The 21,711-nt window shown below is 46.5% G+C and overlaps 1 protein-coding gene and 1 long non-coding RNA gene across 9 annotated transcripts in view; one reads left to right on the top strand and one right to left on the bottom strand.

The window, feature by feature from the left end:
* The window catches only part of ARHGAP26 (Rho GTPase activating protein 26), a 357,099-nt gene that overhangs the window by 158,627 nt on the left and 176,761 nt on the right, over nt 1-21,711 (bottom strand). For all 8 annotated transcript variants that reach the window (XM_029583880.1, XM_029583876.1, XM_029583877.1 and 5 more), the window contains one exon: nt 17,596-17,690. In XM_029583880.1, the coding sequence (XP_029439740.1) occupies nt 17,596-17,690 (95 nt within the window). The remainder of the gene's footprint in view (nt 1-17,595; nt 17,691-21,711) is intronic.
* Nucleotides 226-21,711, top strand: part of LOC115079925 — a 30,556-nt gene continuing 9,070 nt past the window's right edge. The window contains exon 1 of the long non-coding RNA XR_003853447.1: nt 226-315. This is a non-coding gene — a long non-coding RNA (uncharacterized LOC115079925). The remainder of the gene's footprint in view (nt 316-21,711) is intronic.

Genomic DNA, 21,711 nt, shown 5'->3' with positions numbered 1-21,711 from the left:
ATTTTATTATGGTTTCGATTGCTATTTTGCCAGAAAGTTGCAGCAAAGTCATTTTTATGCAGACTTATGACGCACTGCTGGCAAGCTGGGGAGGATTTTGTTCTAGCAAGTAACAGCGGCCCACACCATTCCACTGCGGTGTTTCTCAGTCCCACCCTGCAGACACACCCATCCTGTCTGGTTTTCGAGATAGCCACCATGACTGTGCAAGAGACGGAGACCCGATGCACGCTCATTACAGATATCCTGGAAGCGAGGACTGGCTAGATGTGCCTCCAGGTCTGGGTCGGGAGACACTGCGCCACTCAACTCGAGGTACTTTGATACGAATTCTGGAGTTTGCCAAAGAGTTGTTTGCTTGTGTGATTTACAAACTTAACTGGCGGAAAAATGCAAACAAGTGAGTGATCTCGAAGCTGCTGCCATCCAGCGAAAACGCTGCAGTAAAGTCGCAGCACATGAAGACTCCACATTTTCATTTGCCAACAGCTGGCACTGCTTACATTTATGTCGAAAAGAGGCTATAGCATCAAATTATCACAATTAGGGGGTCAAATAAAGTTGGGACCGGAGGGAAAAAAATTTGCCGGCTCGCTTACTCAGTTTCTATAGTACAATAGTTAAAACTGTTTGGTCCTTCAAAACTATTTCAAGTCAGGAAATTGTCTAGAAAGGCACGCCTGGATCCCTAAACTTTCCATTTACCCAGTGAACGATGGGGGGCATTGAGCAGCGGTAGCGCGTTCCTCCGTATCAAGTCTGCAAACATTCTGAAGGGACCTCTCAATGGACAGAAGGCGAGATTATCTTATCTACTTGTTTCCTCCTCCGTCTTTCTACAAGAGGGTCTGCCAACAACCAAACACAGTGGTGGCGGTGTGATTAGCTTCCCTCTATGTGCACCCAATGTGGTGTTAATAGGGTAGTTGGAGGTTTTATGAGCGCATCCTTTTCACTTGTTATGAGAGCAGTGGTTCTTTTACGTGACAAACGTCTTATTTTGATAACTGTATGGAAATATTTTTTATTTTGATGATCATAGGATTCTTGCATTTTTTAAATGTTGCTCATTAGTTGAAATCTCAGTTGAAATCCCGCTAGCTGTGCCCTTCATATTTAAATTGTACTATTCAGCTTAAGCCCCTGTCATCTTGAGATGGTCAGAAAGTCCAGATGTATATACATCTGTACATGGGAGTGAAGGGGCCCAATTTTCAAAATACGTTTTTGCACAAGTAAACATGCATTTGTCTATGTAAAAAAAAACTTTGCTTATTGGCCCCTTGGTCTGGAAGAAAACCAGGACTAGCTCCCAACCTTTCCACAATATGGAGGTGGTTAGCAGCACTGTGGTACATTTAGTGATGTGGAAGCTCATCCACTGGGAGATGAACTGAGATCAATTATCTGGTCACAGGGCTTCTTTTTATAATATCTACCAGGAAATTGCCTGCTAAATGTATTCACAAATGTTCATGGAAAGTTTTGTCTGATTTATTAGGGACGACTGGATGGGACAATTGACCTTTTTTTTTTTTCCTGTGATCTATGTTCATATTTATCAGCCACAGCAAAACACATCTTCACTTTTCAAGATACAGAGAGTCATGCAATCTTTGTAGAAGGACCATCTCTACACAACAAGAAACTGGAGGGAATTGTAGGGAATTGGAGGGAATTGTAGAAGGACTTTTCAAGATACAGAGAGTCATGCAATCTTTGGAGAAGGACCATCTCTACACAACAAGAAACTGGAGGGAAGTGGAATAGATGAAAATCCTTTTACAGTAGAAAATGTGTGGGAAGAGCTAAAGAACCTGAAAGTGGACAAAGCCATGGGGCCTGATGGGATTCATCCAAGGATATTGAGGGAGCTCAGAGATGTTCTGGCGGGTCCGCTGTGTGACCTGTTCAATAGATCCCTAGAAACGGGAGTGGTGCCGAGAGACTGGAGAAGAGCGGTGGTGGTCCCGCTTCACAAGAGTGGGAACAGGGAGGAGGCTGGCAACTACAGGCCGGTTAGCCTCACTTCGGTGGTGGGAAAAGTAATGGAGTCTCTGCTGAAAGAGAGAATAGTGAACTATCTACAGTCCGGAGAATTGATGGACCAGAGGCAACATGGATTCACCAGGGGAAGATCCTGTCAGACAAATCTGATTGACTTTTTGACTGGGTAACCAAGGAATTGGACCAAGGAAGAGCGCTCGATGTCATATACTTGGATTTCAGCAAAGCTTTTGATACGGTTCCGCACAGGAGACTGGTGAATAAACGAGAAGCTTGGGAGTGAGTGACAAGGTGGTGACCTGGATTGCAAATTGGTTGACGGACAGAAGACAATGTGTGATGGTAAACGGAACCTTCTCTGAAGAGAGAGCGGTTTTAAGCGGTGTACCGCAAGGATCGGTGTTGGGACCGGTCCTGTTCAATATCTTTGTGAGCGACATTGCGGACGGGATAGAAGGTAAGGTTTGTCTTTTTGCGGATGACACTAAGATCTGCAACAGAGTGGACACGCCGGAAGGAGTGGAGAGAATGAGACGGGATCTAAGGAAACTGGAAGAGTGGTCGAAGATATGGCAGCTGAGATTCAATGCCAAGAAGTGCAAAGTCATGCATATGGGGAGCGGAAATCCGAATGAACTGTATTCGATGGGGGGGGAAAGGCTGACGTGCACGGAGCAGGAGAGGGACCTTGGGGTGATAGTGTCTAATGATATGAAGTCTGCGAAACAATGCGACAAGGCGATAGCAAAAGCCAGAAGAATGCTGGGCTGCATAGAGAGAGGAATATCGAGTAAGAAAAGGGAAGTGATTATTCCCTTGTACAGGTCCTTGGTGAGGCCTCACCTGGAGTACTGTGTTCAGTTCTGGAGACTGTATCTACAAAAAGACAAAGACAAGATGGAAGCGGTACAGAGAAGGGCGACCAGGAAGGTGGAGGATCTTCATCGCATGACGTACGAGGAGAGATTGAAGAATCTAAATATGTACACCCTGGAGGAAAGGAGGAGCAGAGGTGATATGATACAGACTTTCAGATACTTGAAAGGTTTTAATGATCCAAAGGCAACGACAAACCTTTACCATAAGAAAAAAATCAGCAGAACCAGGGGTCACGATTTGAAGCTCCAGGGAGGAAGATTCAGAACCAATGTCAGGAAGTATTTCTTCACGGAGAGGGTGGTGGGTGCCTGGAATGCCCTTCCGGAGGAAGTGGTGAAGACCAGAACTGTGAAGGACTTCAAAGGGGCGTGGGATAAACACTGTGGATCCATAAAGTCAAGAGGCCGCCAATGAAGAGTGGGTGACTCGCCAGAATGATGGCTACTGCCTGGAGACAATACCCTTAGTCAATAAACATACACATGGTTACTGTGACTCCAACATCACTCTAAGATTCAACAGCATGAGGAAATGTGGAAAAAAGGATTTGCACTCACAATGACGGGAGTAGCTGGCTTGTTACGGCGGTTACTACCCCAAACCAAATATCCAGATTACTACCTCCACCTTCCTCTATTCCTGATGCCTTTCAACTAGCTTGATCACTCCATTCTTATACTTCACTTTCAATGCATATCCAGCATAGTTCTCTGCTTCAACAGCAGGGGAAAAGAAAAACTGTTACTTCACACATCCAGCAGAGCTCTCTGCTTAAACGGCAGGGGAGAAGAAAAAAGGGTTCGCACTCACAAAGCGGGGAGTAGCTGGCTTGTTACGGCGGTTACTACCCCAAACCAAATGTACCTGATACTTCACTCTCGACGCATATCCAGCATGGCTCTCTACTTCAACGGCATCGGAGAAAGACTGATACATCACGAATTCCAGCATAGCTCTCTGCTTCAACGGCAGGGGAAAAGAAAAACTGATACTTCACGCATATCCAGCATAACTTCAACGGCAGGGGAGAAGAAAAAAGGATTCACACTCACAAAGCGGGGAGTAGCTGGCTTGTCACGGCGGTTACTACCCCAAACCAAATGTGCCTGATACTTCACTTTCGATGCATATCCAGCATAGCTCTCTGCTTCAACAGCAGGGGAGAAGATAAACAACCAATAAGGGCTGTATAACATAATCTGGGTAAAAACAAATAAGCATGGGTGTAGCTTGCTTATTGCGGCGGTTACTACTCCTACTACCTCTAACTAATCAAGCTAGATATTTCACTTGGATGCAGCTCCTCCACCGCTCTCTACATTAATGGCGGGGGTGGAAGGGAATTAGAACCAAGAGCTAAGAGAAACAGATAAGTATGGGAGAAGAAATGAGGGAAGCTTGCTGGGCAGACTGGATGGGCCATTTGGTCTTCTTCTGCCGTCATTTCTATGTTTCTATGTTTCTATGTAATATGTATGACAAGGTGGAGCCTTTGGTCAAAATAAGTTCATTCACAGTAAAAAAAAAATTGATTCTTTTTCAAATCTCTTCAAGAAAATCAGTTTCTTTTGCTTTAGGAAAAACCACAGGCATGAGGGGAAAAAAAACCAAAAAAAAAAAACCCAAAGGTACGAAGATATCCACCCTCGACAGCAGGAGACCGCCAAAAACTCCAAGAATAAGCGCCAAGCTTCTGCCCCTCCCCCACACGTCACTGCTGGCAGCAAACGGCATCACTCAGAGAAGAGTGAATTCAAAAACAGGAGCTTCAGCACCCTTTCCTCCTCCTCCTCCTGCAAGGCCGAGGCAGAAGCCAAGTTTTCCCTCTTCTTAAATGTCTGGTAACAGATAAGGATGGTAAGAACGCAATCCCAATATGCACCCCCCCCCCCCCCTTCAGAGATACTAGGGTAATAGAAAAGACAAGAGCAGCAATGTTTCATGGGACGAATGAAGCCAGCATGCGACAAAAATCAGATACTCTGCGAGCTAGTGAAAAAATAAATAAATAAAAAAGCCAGTGATTGTGTCTCCCGCTCTTTATGTAGACTTTATATTCTGCATAATCGCTGTGCACTGCAAAGTGGATCACAATAAAATATCGCCACATCCCTACCCTACCTCCAAATAAAATCAGCCCACGGTCCTGCCCAACCGCGAATAAAACCCACCTCTCATTACTACCCCCTCCGCTAAATCTCCAACTCCTGGACCCCCTGCATTCCCCGTTGACGAAGACGTGATCTTCAGATACTACTTCCATACCCACTTCAAATATTTCAGATAGTATCGGCTGAAGACTTCATTTTCTTTGCACAGAAAAAAAAAAAAGCAATGAAAATAAAAGTGTAGAGATTATGGGAGCGCTTATATGAATTAAAAAAAAAAAAAAAAAAAGAACTATTGGACAGCCATTTTCCCAAGCAAGTTACTCCAACTGAAAATTTCCTCTCTCAAAAGTGGTTAAGTGGTTAGCAGTCCATATGGGGTTCACAACGTGCATCTTTTTAATGCATTACAAAGAGGCGTTCCTTCAGGTGAGTTTAGGCTGGAGGGAGGGGAGGAAAGTGGCTCCGCTGCATATTTTCAAAGGTTTGCACGCTATTTTCCCTCCTCTCGGCCACCTGCACAAAACATCTGGTACAAAGACTGCAGCTGGTTTTAATGTGTGCACTGTATATGACTTACCCCAAAAGGGAGAGCTACCATGTGGCTTCCCTTTGAAAGTGTAGGTAAAGTATGGAGTTAAAAATCGCCCGTGTAGTTTACCCTTAGGCAGTCTGTTTGAAAATTGCCCCCCGTAATGACACCCATGCTCAACGAAGAGGTTGAAGGGCAACGTGCAGTTACCATTATGGCATAATCTGCAGCTGCCACAGATGTTGGTCCTGTTGGAGGAGTCACAGTGCGTAGGGGGAGCGGAGGTTATGGCAGATGTAATTTTGCTTTTTCTGGAACAACTCGACATGTGTCTGTAGTATCGCGAGCCAGATTATAGTATAGTACTAGAGCAGAGAGAGAAGAGTGTACTGGGAAATGCAGCTGATTACAGGAAATTAAAAAGTCGAGGAAATTAAAGTTACTGATTCATGAAATGCACAACAAGCCAGCACAGACAGGACCTACCCAATGATTCAGCAGCAGCGCTGCGCACTATCGTACAAGAAATCAGGATTTGATGCCGGATCTCAGCTTCTCCTCGGGCCATCCAGGGATGCCGTGAAGTCAAGCATTCGGCGCCCTAGCCATGAAATCACCGGTCGGTCAGCTCTCTCCAGCACAATGCAGGCATTAAGAAGGGCATTCGCAGCAAATCTGAGAGTCTGAGCTCGTGTACTCAACAAGCCCTGGCTTCTTCTCGTCAAGGTTCCTGCAAAACTCATTTGGAGACTTTACCCCAAGTGACAGGGAGCAGCCCAGTCTCAGGGTGCACGCCTGAAGGGTTCCAGAGCGAGCCATGCCTGGCCGATGACTGCTGCGGCAATGTCTGGTCTGGGAGTGGGGTGAAGGGGTAAGAAAAACAGTAAGGGTGAATACCTCGGGGGTAGTTGCAAGTGGAAGATCATGGCACCATAACCCTACAGAGGGAGACTGTAACTGAGCTGGAAACCCAAAGAGGTAGGACGGCACTGCCAGGCCACAAGACCTGTCACCAGAGGTAATTAATACTGTCCTCAAGTGACTCGCTGACTAGCAGAGGGCTGCCAGACACACAAAAAAAAAAAAAATGGAAATCAAGCGTGTATTGATTTTATAAAACAATTCCATAATACTCAGAGGAGTGGTCTCGGATTATGTCCTTACCATAAGTAGTGCCCAGCAGTTAATGACACCACCAGGGATTCATAAACCATTCCCCTCCTGCCAGAATAATCAGGGTCTTGCCTTAAATAACTAAGGTTTCCATGTCGTTCACTGATACAAAAGCCAGTAGTAGTAAAAGTGCTTCTAGTGAATAAAACTAGGAACTGGTTCAAGGCATGAAGCACTACCCATTGCTACTTCCAGCTCAGTTCTTTCTGCAGTGCTTACCATGCTAGGAGAGCAGAGCTGGAGAAATGAGGAAATGGACAGTAAAAAGATTCTTGGTTTATTCTGCCCCCACTGCCCTCAATTCCACTCTTTTCTTAAAAAAAAAAAAAAAAAAAAAAAAAGGTGCAATTACATGGGCCAGCCCAGTGGCTCAGCAGGAGTGGCCCGCACGGCCAAAAGGAAGACCAGGGTTTGAATTCCTCAGCCGGAATGGGAAAACCAAGACCCAGCACAGACCCACTCATCCTGGGATGGAGAACAGGTTTCTGTCACCCAGAGGGTCCACACTAGCTGGGCTCCAAAGGGAGCTACAGTGTGCGGCTGCTGACCATGAACCATCACCGTGATGGGTCAGCCGAGTTGGAAGTGGGGGTGTAATAACCAGAGAAAACTTCTGGATAGCTGAGAAAGACGACGCACGGAGCTGAGTCCCTTCTGACTGAGCTGGAAGATGAAAGAGGCAGGAAGAAACAGCCGGGCCAAACAACTAAAAAGCAACGCACTCTGCTTGTAACCTCTGCACTGGTATTCTAGTGACGTTCAGAGTCAGGACTTTCAGACTGGTCAGATGCATGGAAACACAGAAATGACGGCAGAAGACGACCAATAGGCCCATCCAGTCTGCCCAGCAAACTTTCATACTTATTTTCTCATACTTATCTGTTACTCCGAAAGCTGCGTTCAGGGTCCTTACTGTAACTTTTTGATTCTAATTTCCTTCCACCCCCGCCATTGATGCAGAGAGCAGTGTTGGAGCTGTATCAAAGTGAAGTATTAGGCTTAAATGTCTGAGGGTAGTAACCGTCGTATCAAGCAAGTTACCCCGATGTTTGTATACTCATACTGCTCAGAACAATACCTGTTTAGATGTTGTCTGGATGTAAATCCTATTTCTTCATTCCCCCCCCCCACCCCCACCGTTGAAGCAGTGTGCTGAGCTGGATATGCTTTCCAATGACTTATCAGGCATAATTTGTTAGGGGTAGTAACCGCCGCAATAAGCAAGCTACTCCCATGCTCATATCTTTACCCAGACTGTGCATTTCTGTCCTTGCTGGTTGTTTTCTGAATGTAAAACCTCTTTTCTTCATTCAATTCTGGAAATCAAATGGCCAGAATGCTCTACCCAGGAAGAGAGTACAGGCTCCCGGGACTTTGAAGAATTTCGCTGGTGGTCTGCACAAGCAGAAACAGTCAGGTGTAAGATGGGGCTAAGACAGGTGGGATATCGGGGGCCAGGCGAGTAGGGAAAAAACAGCAGACGCAGATACTCGGGATAGCTAGCAGAGAACTGGAAGAAGTATTTAAAAAGCTTTTTGGTTTCCGTTCAAATATTTAATCAATTTATTTATAAAGACAAACATACATATGCAAAGAGATCATTAATGACCTCTTGGGAGTTTATGTACCTCACTAAACCGCCCTCCCTGAATACTCATAAAGCCACTTAAGTGAACGTGATTAAGCACATGGTTTTCGGATAAAACTGTGAGCCAGATTCCAAATCCCTGAAAACACTTAGCTCTAATCTTCTGCCACCGCATGCCTGAAGGACATTTCTAATGCTCCTCCAACCCTCGATCAGTTCGTTGCAAACCAAGCAGCTCCGCAATCATCTGCTTTCCGCCCTCCCTTCCTCGGCTCTCTACCAGTCTGGGTTGTTTTCCCACTAGCACTGCTCTTCCCACCTGCCCTTCCCACGCAATCTTTACTCCCAGCTGGGACATTTTTAACAGCCCAAGTGCCTCTTTTTCCTTACAGGCACCGCTACCGCTGGAATAAAAACGCCATAAACCAGCCTCCTAGCAGCAATTATTAAATGTTATTTTAAGGTTATTGCTGCACTCGCCCTTCTGCCACAGCAAACCTATTATGACTATTTCCTTCCACGTTTTAGCTCCCCTTCCTCTACAGCTGCCACATTGTTAATTCTTTTATTGTCCCCCCCCCTCCCTTCCACCCACCCCCACTGCCTTAAGTGATCCTGCTCACCCGTAAACAAATCTGCAATGCTTCCGTTCAGAACACGTATCCCGTGACCACCTAACGTCCACGGGCAGAGTAACGTGCAGGTTTGATGCGTGCCACGAGGACACAAAACAATGCGGGAATGAACGGCGAGGAGAGCCGGTGAGCGGAGCAAAGCGTCCTCGTATTCTTGGGTGTTATTTTTTTATTCTTTCGGAGAGGGGAGGGGGATTAATCTTTCCCTTCTCCCCCTCTTTCACCCCCACCATCCTCCTCTACCTCTCATTTCACTATTGTTATTGTTTTCTTCTTTTGCAACTATGTATAATTTATCTGATTGTTGTTTTGATTCTGGTAAACCGTTGTGATGGCTAAACCGAATGACGGTATATAAAAACGAATAAATAAATAAATACCCTTCTGAAGGCGTGTGGAGATTTCTAGTCTTAGTGTTTGAATGATTATTACAGGACTATGGTTCTCAAAACGCTTTAGGACTAGCACTGAAAAAAGGAACAGGGCAGGATGAAAAAAACCCAAAAAACTACCTGTGTTCACAGAGTCATCTGATCACCATAGGACGGAGGGGGGGGAAGGCGATAAATCGCCAAGATCCTGGAAACCATCTGTGACCGCGGATCATTTACCGGTGTAAAGCACGACGCAAAAAAAAAAAAAAAAGGAAAACCATCCCGTTCAAAGAGCAAGGGAAAGGGGCGCCAATATGACGGGCTTCCCTTTATCACCACATGCGGCGTTTAGAAAATGAAGACGCGGCTATCTGACAGGCAAAGAGGCGGCGGCATTAGGAGAACTGCAGGTGGCTCCACATCTCAGGTGGCAGAGATGTGGAGCCTAAAAAAAAAAAAAAAAAAAACGCAAGGAGGAGCTGGGCCATCCCCTGAGCCGGTGAGGAAAGATCGACAGCCCTGCACCTCTTCTAAAAATATATACTTCCTACCCGCTGAACTAACGAGAAGGGGGGGAGGGGCAGCGTCACCACTGCATGTTTAATGGTGGGTGCAATAAATTCCATATCTGTGCGGGATAAGTAAGTAATGTGGCGAGCGCTATGCCGGCACAGACTGGGGTGTAGTAAATATCCCCCCCCTCCCTCCCCGGCAGCACGTGATATGCACGGAGTATGGAGGCATAATCAGTGAATGCCAACGTAAACCACCTCCTTATTATAAAACGTACAAGACAATGCGCTATGAAGACGGGAGTATCTCAGCACAATCTTTAGGGTGGGTATCAATATGATTCTGGTAAGCAAGGCAGAGCACGATAAAAACCTACACCTACAACTTCCCCCCTCCCCCTCCCCCCATAAAAGGGAAAAAACTAGTGCACTACTGGGCAGAAAATGTCATTTTGATGACAAATTTGTAGGGACCTTGCTGGTGCGCACGAGCCTCCAAAAAGCAGTCATAATAGAAGCAATCAGAATGAAAAGTCAACAGGACGATCAACAGCCCTCGTTAAAAAAAAGTGCTGCGTCAGCATATTGCCAAAGCTGATGTCTTGAAGACTGGTGCTACTGCTGACAATTTCAAACTTGTGCTAATTCAACCCCGCGTTTTATCTCTTGCCATGCGGCCAATATATGCAGCTTATACCACGTATGTATTTTTTTTAACCAGACGAGTGTCTTTCAAAACGTATGAAGGCTTACTATTTTTTTTTTTAATTAGATGCAAGACTTCAAGACATCCTCTTAGTAAATGACATTCCAACAAACTCATGGGCGTGCATCCAAACTAGGCACCCATTTTTTTTTTTAACGTGCGCACGCTCACCTCTCTTGGGTGCCCAATGCCAATGTTAAAATGTAATTCCAAACTTAACCTGTTTACTGTGAACCGACATGATGTCCACGACGAATGCCGGTATATAAAAATGTTTAAATAAATAAATATGTAAATGAGCTGCCACGCTAAAACAGATGCGCTAGGGACAAATTGTGCATCCCTAGCGCGTCCTTGGCATCGGGCGCCCAGGAGACGTGGCTGTGTGCGGGTTACCAAAATGGACGCTCAATTTACGAGCGTCCGTTTTATGCCGTGGCAGCGAATTTACCAGCACAATATACACGGCCTGCAGCATGTACGTTGTGCATCTGTATTGTGCGCCCAGAAAGTTTTTTTTCCCCAGGATGCTGCTTTCTGTGGTTCCTCCTACTTGTATTGAAACGATCCTAGATAGGAGAAACCATGGAAAAGCAGTATTTTTTTGTTTTTAAGAGGACCCCTTGACGTGCAGCAAGACTTTATGCCTGTTCTGAGGCAGGCATAAACTTTGTCGGGTTGAAAAGTGCGTCTCGGGCGCACGGCGATTTTTTGCAGCGCGGGGTAATAGCTAATAGCCTCATCTACATGGCATTTACAAGTGATGAGCGCTATTAGCCATGCCTTTGTTTTGGAGGCGCTGAGCCCCTTACTGCATCAGAAGTTGCGGATGCGTGTCCAAAACATGCAGCCAACCACTCGTTAACCTGTGCGCACTTTATTGCAGCAGCCTCCCATTTTGCCTTATTTCCAACAACTGCTGAGGAGTAAATTTCACAGGCTGAATTTCAGATGATCAAAGTGCCCGGAAGGTGCTGAACTGGTCTTCCTATCAGCAAAGAAACAAACGCCAGATGAAGAAGTAACCTGCAGGCAATTTACTTCCACACACTAAGTGCAGGTGGAAGGGTGCACGTGAATATAAGATTCCTGAATTTTCCAAAGATTTTGGGTGAATTACTGCTGATGACACTGAAAAGATTTTTTGTTTGTTTTGGTTTTTTTTAGCGGTTTTAAAGATCCCAGAAGAGAAAATACCTCCAATAAAGAAAATAAGCTTTCTGGTTCAGAGAGCAGTTAATATGCAAAATGTGGGAGAAATAAAACCTGATTTCCTCAATTTGACCTTGAAAATTCAGAACTGGAAGCTGTAGATAGAGCAGCTCTATTTGTACCATGTTATTCTGAACAGGATTTTGCTCTTATAATGAAGGCCTACTTTAAAAATTTGAATGCTTTATTTCATGGGCAAACTGTTCGACTGTATCCGGATCTAGCAAGACCCACACAGTTGAGACGAAAAGAGTTCTTATCTTTGAAATCCAAAGTAATTGCAACTGGGGCAAAATTTCAGCTTCGCTACCCATGTCATTGTGTGGTAAAGATGTCTAATAATACTCTTGCTTTCTTTATTCCTGACCACCCGAAACAATTCCTAGTTAATAGAAGGCAGGATACTGCCAGAGATTATTAATATCTAGGAGAAAATTATAGCTGCGTCTGTTATCACCCATCTTTTGTTTCTTCTAGAATTATTATTTATAAACTCCTTAAGTATTAGAAAGTACTCTCCCATTTTTTCCTGTGAGGTTAAAGAGTGATGGTAAGGGGGCATGGTTAGAACGCACTCCCTCTGTTATTGCACCGTGCATCTGTGGTTATCCTACCACCCAGAGAACACCTTCCTGTGCAAGTCACACTCTGATACCCAGGCTAAAGCGATACCCGCATTGGAACTCCACTGCTGTAAGACCAGACTGTGTGGAAAAAACTGTGATCTACAGCCACAGTCACCTGTCGGACCACAAATCCTGCATCATGAGAGCAAGATCCCTGGAAAATGGTAGATAAATGCTGCCGCTTCCCGCTCCTCCACCATCCTTTGCAGGTGGCCTGGGATGTACAGCACAGCGCACCCTAACAGCGGCCTCGACACCACTGCTACTGTCCTGCAGCGGACTGCGGAGTCCTTTGTGATTCATGGAGCTGCACTCGAACGACCCCTGGCGTTCTCTTGTGACCTTCCCGCTCCAGGAGAGCTCTGCTTGAGGGACAAATCCAATGCAATTTTATTTACAGCTTTTTTTTTTTTTTAAGGCTAGAGTCAAAAAAAATGAAATGATTGCCAGCGAGCCTCTCCTGCCCCCTCCGCACACTCAGAATGTCCCTATAAATTCTGAAATGTTTAGTAATACGCTGCCTAACTGATGAATCACATTTTCCAGAAAATGCCCCAAGGACCCAAGTTTGGAGCACATGGACTGAAATCTGCTTTAAACAGCCTTGCTTAGCAATGCAACTCGCATAGTTTAACGCTCGAGCTACGTAAAACATTTATATATTTTTAATTGCTTTGGCCTGCCTGGTGGCAAGCGCTGCACACGCTGCCACGCGGAAATTACCAGTTCAATCCCACTGCCAGGACTGGCCGGGAACGCTGCAGAGGCAGCGCTCACAGCCTCTGGGAAGGGAGGGAGTCCCGGTCATTGGTTCAGGGTGACACCGGGTGGCTGGATTTAGAGATCATGGTCCCAGGCTCCCAGAACTGGTTCTGACTGAGCTGAAAGTGAAAGGAGGAACTTCCGGGCCAAAAAAAAAAAAAACCCCAAACATTTTTTAATCTACTTTCATGACTCTCTCTAAGCGTAAAAGGGAAAGTCCGGGTCTAGCCAGCTGAGCCTGTTGCTATCGCGACTAATATCTCAGTACACCGTCCCGACGCAGGGATTGTCGGGGCTCAGCCCTATTGGCGGAGCGAGTGGGGGAGACTCGCTGTCGCCTGGGGAAGTTACACTGTCCCCACCGGATCCTAGACTACCCAACAGCATCCTCACCAAGTACCTCCATTGATGCAAAGGATGGCAGTGCTGCCGTCGGACGGCTCGAGTCGGCTGGGATCGTCGGAGGTAACCCGGACGTACCTGCTGCTTCAGGGTCCCTCAGAGTTTCTGAATTGCGTGGAGGGAGGAGCGGTTGGAGGTGTTGGTTCTTCCACGGGAGAGGAAAAAGGCGGTGGGAGAAGGACCCGAACTTTCCAGCTTGCAGACAGAGGATTTAACCAAACCGGAGGTGGTCACAATGGACTCCTTATGGGAGCTTATGGCAGGTATTGTCGAGACCACTGCGGGAACAAACCTTTCGGGTGGGCAATTTGGAAAAGAAAATGGACTCTGCAGTTCAAGAAAATTGTTTAGCTCTGCGACAGCAGACACAAGTTACGGAGAATATAAAGGCTGGTGTTAAAAAAAAAACAAACTACAAGAGGCCACTGAAGGTCTTGCTGGTGAATATTCAAAGACTTCACGAAGATTGGAGGCAGCTGAAAACTTTGAGACACGAATATAAGATTCCTGAATGTTCCAAAGATTTTGGGTGAATTACCGCTGATGACACTGAAAAGATTTTTTTTTTAAGAGGTTTTAAAGATCCCAGAAGAGAAAATACCTCCAATGAAGAAAATAAGCTTTCTGGTTCGGAGAGCAGTTAATATGCAGAATGTGGGAGAAATAAAACCCGATTTCCTCAATTTGACCTTGAAAATTCAGAACTGGAAGCTGTAGATAGAGCAGCTCTATTTGTAACATGTTATTCTGAACAGGATTTTGCCCTTTTAATGAAGGCCTGCTTTAAAAATGTGAATGCTTTATTGCATGGGCAAACTGTTCGACTGTATCCGGATCTAGCAAGACCCACACAGTTGAGATGAAAAAAAAAAAAAAAGAGTTCTTATCTTTGAAATCCAAAGTAATTGCAACTGGGGCGAAATTTCAGCTTCGCTACCCATGTCGTTGTGTGGTAAAGATGTCTAATAATACTCTTGCTTTCTTTATTCCTGCCCACCCGAAACAATTCCTAGTTAATAGAAGGCAGGATACTGCCAGGGATTATTAATATCTAGGAGAAAATTATAGCTGGGTCTGTTATCACCCATCTTTTGTTTCTTCTAGAATTATTATTTGTAAACTCCTTAAGTATTAGAAAGTACTCTCCCATTTTTTCCTATGAGGTTAAAGAGTGATGGTAAGGGGGCATGGTTAGAACGCACTCCCCTCTGTTATTATGCTGATTTGGAATATATTACCTTAAAAGAATTTCTTGTCACTGCTTTAACCAAAGTGTAATCTTTGTTTAATTATTGTAAAAATTGATAAATAAAAAATTTTAAAAAGTTAAAAATTAAAAAACCCAAAAAACCCCCAAACAGGTGCACAGGACCACATGCACCTTGCGCTCGCAGCAATCTGAAAGCCGTTGTGGATTTTCCCTTTGAAAATTGGTGCAGAGACCGCATGTTAAAAAAAAAAAAAAAAGGCCCCTGTGGACTTTGCATCCATGCAGGAAGCTTGAACATTGCCCCCAATGTGCTACAGAGGTGACCCCCCTCCCTTACTGTCTTCGCCCACGGGTTCTTGCCGAGGCAGTGTGCCCGGGGGGGGGGAGTCTTTCGGGTGGCGCTCACATCTCTTTCCTGTGTTAGGTCTCAGCTGCTGTGCTGCCGCGGCACGAACGGAGGGAAAAAGCCTTTGCCGTCACCCACGCCACCCTCTGCGACTTGCTGTTGCCACGCGGGCCAGCAGCAGCCGAGCGCCGCGCTCGGTGCAGCCCAGCAGGGAGGACCTGCAAAGTGATGCCGCCGGCTCGCCTGCCCCTCCCCCCCCCCCCACTCCATTTAGTCTCTGCTGGCCTTCTCCTCCAGTAACCTCTGCCTCCCTCCAGGCTGGACCTGGCCAGCCAGTCCCGATTTTTTCCCCGATTGTATTTCACAGTCAAGGGGTTAAAAAAAAAAAACTTCCTTCCATTTGCACAGAAGCGAGGCCCGGAATAGAATTAGCCCTGGCGCAGGCTGGGCTCTTCCTAATTCTCCAAGCCTGCGGAAGGCGCGCCCCCCTCCCCCGGCGCTCTCTGCGGTCACAAACCCAGCGTGCACCCTGCAGCAGCCTCCGGACCCCCTGCACCCTCTTCAACCTCCTTCCGGCGGGTGCCCCCAGTCCCCTGTACAGGGGGCGCCATCACGTTTCATCTTAATCCGAAAGGGCACAGTTCTGCCCGTGTTTCCCCAGAATATCCCTCCGGCCCTTCCCAGGGAATGTTTCTCTTGCTGGGCCTGCACCCATGCACTGCGGCTCTGCAATCATGCGACGCAATCCCTGCAGTTTGCATATCCAGTTACACGGGAGGGGGGAGGGGGTGCACGTTGATGCCTGTGAGTACTTTGCACTATAAAGCAAAAAAAAACCACACACATACCTGCTTTAGCGGTGAAAGTTGCCCTGGGGACAAAGTATCCCCCGCCTGCCTTTTCTGTGGACATCTTTTCCCCACAGAAAATAGCGTGCAAGTTTTTGAAAATGTCATCCCTCCCACCTCCTTCTAATGCAGCTCTAGAGCAAGCGAGGCTGAGGAACGCCAGATAAAGGCAGGTAAGTCTTAGAAAGCCCTTTTGCCCGGGCTAACCCGCGTTTTTAAAAGCTGGCCCTCCCCACATGAACCTATCCGAGCAGGATTTTACTGCTCGTCCCGTTATACCAGAAGCCTTCAAAGCAGCATCTCTCAGAAGTCGTCGTGCGAATGCACTGCGGCCGATATTCTCTTTCCTCTTCAGGCTGTGCAGTTTTTACTGGATTCGGCGATGGAGTCGAGTGAGCGACAGACATGGGGGCGCTAGCTGAAGAGAGAGAGTCAGGCTGTGCTCAAGCCTCGGAGAGGTAGATATATAAATACTTTTTTAAAAAATCTATAGTGAGCCAAATCCCATGGCAGTGCCTGCGCCCTCCAGCAGCGAGGGTTTACATCTGCTCGCTGCAACGGATCATGAAATATTTAGTTTTCCTGCCAAAGGCCTCGCTGCTGTGATTGACAATCAATAATTCTAACTGGGCTTCCAAGATCTGCTTTTGCCTTCTGCCCAGCCTCTAATGGCTGGAAAAAGCTCATCGATTACCCTCTCTCTTTGCTATTAATTTACGCGGTCCAATTCTCTAACTCTTGCTGTCACACTTAAAAGTACTTTATCATCGGGAACAATTTCATAACAAGGGTTCCCAATCTGCCAGAGCCAGATTGGCCAATTATTCTGACATTTCTTCCTTACCTGATGACAGCCACAAGACGGTCCAAAAACTCCACAAAGTTCTGAGTAGCTGGACAGAGGTGATCAGCTTCGTCTGTTGAGGGACGATGATCTGGGGCCAAGCTTGGGCACAGTGAAATATCTTCCAGATTTTATAGGGCAAAATTAGAATTACAACCCCTCCCCCGTGATTTCTTACATCGCGCTCTGGGATATATCCAGAATGCCGTAAGTAAGGAACTCTGGACACCGGAAACGCTCAAACTCATTTCTTTGCTAACAACGCCCACAATTCAGGCTCAAAAAAAAAAAAGAGTCAAAACAGGGCACAACAAAGGTTTTTCCAACTGTTTGTAAAGTGAAAATGAAAGGGTTTTGCTTGTCCTTTCTGGTAACAGAAATATGTCTTAGGCAAACTTACAGACAGATACCTGCCGCGGAGTGAGCACAATTTCTGCTGGAATAGCCTAGATGGGCCTTGCTTGACCCGAGAGAAGACCATGAAAACTGAGCGTCCCAACCCGTACAATACTTTTATTTTCAGCACCTAGAGCACTTAGCGCTCCATAAAACTTAATGCAAATCGGCGATTCATAAACAGGCCACTAATCTCCAGATCCCACAATCTCAATACGTTTTTGTACTTCTCCTTCTCTCTCTCCATGAGGGCCAAAATGCCTCGTGCCGAGACAAGGCTCCCAGATACAGAAGTTTAGAAAGCATAAATACAGCGAGATATGCTGGGCTTGTGGGCGTCACAGCCATTCTTAAAAAATAAATAAATAAATAAAATCTGTCCGTATGCATCAAGCAGAAAGAAGAGCAATTAATTATTCACTGCGCCCTACTCACCGATCGACAGCCTCCACATCAAAACAGAACCTCTTCTCTATGGAGTCCGTCTTCCGTCGAATGCAGGACTTGAGGGTAACTGCTTCCTCGTCTCCCTAGAGGATTACGGGACACTGGGTTAGGCACTGAATTCGGAGGCGGAGCTCTATGCAAAAGCGGGCGGAGCTCACACTCCAACAACAAGGTGCAGCCCCGCCTGCCAGGCCGGTGGCTCCGGAGCAGCGCGGAGAGAGACACGGGTTCAGCTCCCGGGTCCGCTCTTCATTCCCCGGGTCGGCCAAAGCTAGGGGGGGTGCTGCGAAAGCAGCGTTCACAGCCCCTGTGGGGCAGGGAAGAGAGACCCAGTCATCGTGCAATGGTGACACCCGGTGGCAGGATTTAGGGACTGCGACTGCAAGGTTCCGAAAGAAGCCCTGGCAGAGGACGGTCGCCTCATCCAATCACCCCAGGTAAAAGTTTGGGGGGGGGGGGGGTGTGTTTATAAAATACCCAAGGTGGTTGCAAATGATGGCTTAAGGCGCCAAATTCCAGCCCTGGTTCTGCTTCAGCTGGAAAGGAGGAGGAAACCGCTGGGTAAAATGTAGCAAATCCCTTTCACAGTAAACACTCCGAAAACTAACTGGAGGCCTGCTGAGACGAATCCAGTGACACCCCCCCCCCCTCCCGTGCGGAGAACGCAGGATGGCCCCAAGCACTGGCATCAGGAAGGGGGGAGAAGAGGCATCAGGCACTCAGGGCACGAGCAACAAAATCAAAATCAAGCATTTGCAGGGGTAAATGAGGGTTTTAGGTGCAGGCGTGAGCATTCCTGTCACAGTAACATGCGCAGGCTTCCCCACCCCGGGACAGGGTAGGGTGGGAGTCTGGACCTGCGAGCACAGGTTAAAAAATTTAAATTAAAAAAAGAATACAAGTACATTTCTGCCTACTAAATAGCGAGAGGGTGGATTTAGGGGCATAATTTCCGCGCGGACATTGGTGTAATTCATCGGCGTGTCTGCGGGCTAACTTGTGTGCAATAATCACAAAATTTCGGCCTAAGGGCCTGATTCACTGGGGAGTTTCTCCGGTTTTGTCTGTGCATAGGGGAAAAGGCCTTGATGAATGTGCAAACGGGTTCCCAGCAAAGCGTGGACCAGGCAGATTTTATCCAGATTCCTTTTTTTTTTTATGCGAAGCTCCAAACAGATTTTGCTGTGATTTATAAAAAATATAATTTTTTATTTTTTTTGGTGGCACATTGCTGCAAAATCCATGGAAAATCAGTGCTAATCCAGGGACCCGTGTTGGGGATTGCATGGATCTGCTAAAGATTTTCCTACTTAACACCCTCCCTTTTTTTTTTTTTAAATAAAAAACATTTTTCAGCTAATTCCATGATTTGATCATTTGCAAATCTCTCCCTCCCCCCCCATTTCCTACTTTTAAGCCCCTGCACCCCAAACGGCTTGCCCAGGTAGCACTGGGGCCCCTCAGCAGTCCCCACACCTCGGTCCCTCGGTGCAGTTGCTTTCTGAGCAGCAGGGACCATCATAACAGCAGCGGCCGCCTATCTCCGTCCCTCCCTCCTCCCGAACAAGACGGAAGCAGTAACAAGACGCGTTTCATTCATGCAAACCCACTCATGTGTCAAACACTCCTCGTTATCCAGGCTGCGTTACTTCCATGCACTCTCCTGCTCATAAAAAAAACAAAAAAATTACCACTAAGAAAGGGGCACGCGTAGGAATGTCCTACATCTTTAGGAGGAGAAATGCACCTGCGCAGACGCCCGCTAGCACTGGACACCACGCGACGGACCCATCCTTCTTGCCACGCGCAAGACCGATTCACTGAGAATTACTGCTGAACGAAGAAAGACGACAAGGTTGGCGAAATGGACCTCTCTATGAATATCCAACAATGCCGAGAGGGAATCGGAAGCAATCCGGGCCAAGCCAGGAAACGCCTGAAAACTCTGTAGAGACATCATAAAGCAATCGGTACAAGGAGCCCCAGGCGGTTACTGGCCCTGAGCTACACCCCCCCCTCCAGCCCAGTCTGAAGGCTTAAAAAGATGCAGTACACAGGAGAAGGGTAAAACATTCAGTGCTGGTGTTTCCGTTTTATTCCAATCCCTTTCGTGAGCCAACAAGGACAGGGAACGTTCTCGGCCAGGTCGTACCTGCACAGGGGACCAGAGCTCAAACCCTGACTAGAGCTCAAACCCTACTTCTCCTTCTGGCACTCAAAGTGCCCACAGGCAGGTCACTAACTCCCACTGGCACACGCACCCACTCGGGCAGTAAGCTCTCTGGGGCAGGGACGGGTTGCACCTCTGGGTAATTTGTTAGGTAGCAGCCTGGTTGAGGGGCTGCCATAAAACAAAAATTCTGCTCAGAAACCTTGGCGACAAGACAAGAGTGAATAAAGAAGTCACCCGAAAAACTAGTTAGTACATAGGGGAAAAGAGAGTGGATTTTTAAGGAAAATAGATAAGGACCATCATACTAAGCACTCCCGGCCCGAAAACCTTCACTGTTTTTTTATTTAATAATCGGTCCAAAGTCCAATATTTTTTTTTTTTTTGCAAATAAAAGAAGAGCAAGCAATTATCTTTGTCTTTTTATCTTTGGTATGAAAATCCCAGCAGCCCTGACATGCGCAGTGTTTCGAGGTAAGACCTCTGCTTCAGGGGATTTTCATACCAAAAGATGAAAATATTGAACTTTGGACGATGATGAAATAAAAAACAATGAAGGTTTTTGGGCCGGGGGTGCTTAGTATGATGGTCCTCATGTATCTCCCTTAAAAATCCACTCTCTTTTCCTGCGTGTACAAGACAACAGCGCCATCTATGACCCTCCCTCAGGGGCACTCACCACCCTGTCTCGGATTCAGTGCGCACTCATAACTGCAATGAGCTGGTATTTTATTTAGAAATGTGTCATATTTACAAGATGTGGCTCATTTAAAATTTTCCCTCAAACATAAATTCATCCCACTTCAGTTTCAAATGCATTTCAAACTCATTTGTCATAAAAGAAAGGAGACATGGATTGTCTCCATAAACCTTCTGCACAACTTGGAGATACAAGGAGGGGAGGGGATGGCCATAAGAACATAAGAAATGCCATAGTGGGTCAGACCAAGGGTCCACCAAGCCCAGTATCCTGTTTCCAACAGTGGCCAATCCAGGTCACAAGTACCTGGCAAGTACCCAAACATTAAACAGATCTCAAACTGCTGTTGCTTATAATTTAATAGCATTTTATGGATTTTTCCTCTAGGAACTTATCCAAACCTTTTTTAAACCCAAGTACACTAACTACATAACCACATCCTCTGGCAATGAATTCCAGAGCTTAACTGTGCACTGAGTGAAAAAGAATTGTCTCCGATTTTTTTTTTTTTTTAAATGAGCTACTTACTAACTTTTTGGCTAGTTTCTTTTACAGCTTTTTGCAGTCCTCCTAAACAGTCTCCCCACTTTCCATTTCATATAAACATTTCCCAGTCTATGCTGCTCCGGGGCTGGAATATTTTTAAGAAGAGTTAGGACTCTGAATGTCTTCAAGCTGGGGGTTATTAATATGTAACAGATGGGGCTGCTGCCTGGTCAGTGAGTGACACTTTAAGAATGTTTAGATCTGGACGGGGAGGGGGTCGGCGGCACAGATTTGTCTACTATTTTTGTGAGCAGATTAGTTTGTGGAACGTGGCACCCACTGACATTAGGCACGTGGCGGGAGAACAGGTGCCGTAAGAGATATTATAGGAGATGTCGTCCCTTATAATAGCACTTTGGAAGGCTTTAGCGCCTTCGGAATCAGGATGGCTGGGGCATGGGGCGGCCAGATGTTTTGAACAGCTGCCTCATAGGCGGCGACTCTGTGGATTACTGCAAAGCTTGGTAAGAAGCCATGGAAGGGAACCGGGAGCTGGAGTTAAGCATCTGAGTCCTGTAAAAAGGGGGAAGGCGACAGCCGGCCAGAGGAGGCGGTGGATGCCAGCGCCGCGACGCGATTTAACCTGCTTGGGAGGACAGGGGTAGGAAGAGGGTTGCGAGGTTGGGTGAAGAGAGAGACAGCGAGGTGGGGAGGAGCTGCCGTTTGGTTTAAGAATGCAGCCCGGTTG

Source organism: Rhinatrema bivittatum, chromosome 18, assembly GCF_901001135.1.
Source record: "Rhinatrema bivittatum chromosome 18, aRhiBiv1.1, whole genome shotgun sequence".
Classification (NCBI taxonomy): domain Eukaryota; kingdom Metazoa; phylum Chordata; class Amphibia; order Gymnophiona; family Rhinatrematidae; genus Rhinatrema; species Rhinatrema bivittatum.
Note: the sequence above shows the minus strand (reverse complement) of the source record. Positions and strands in the feature narration are given on the sequence as shown.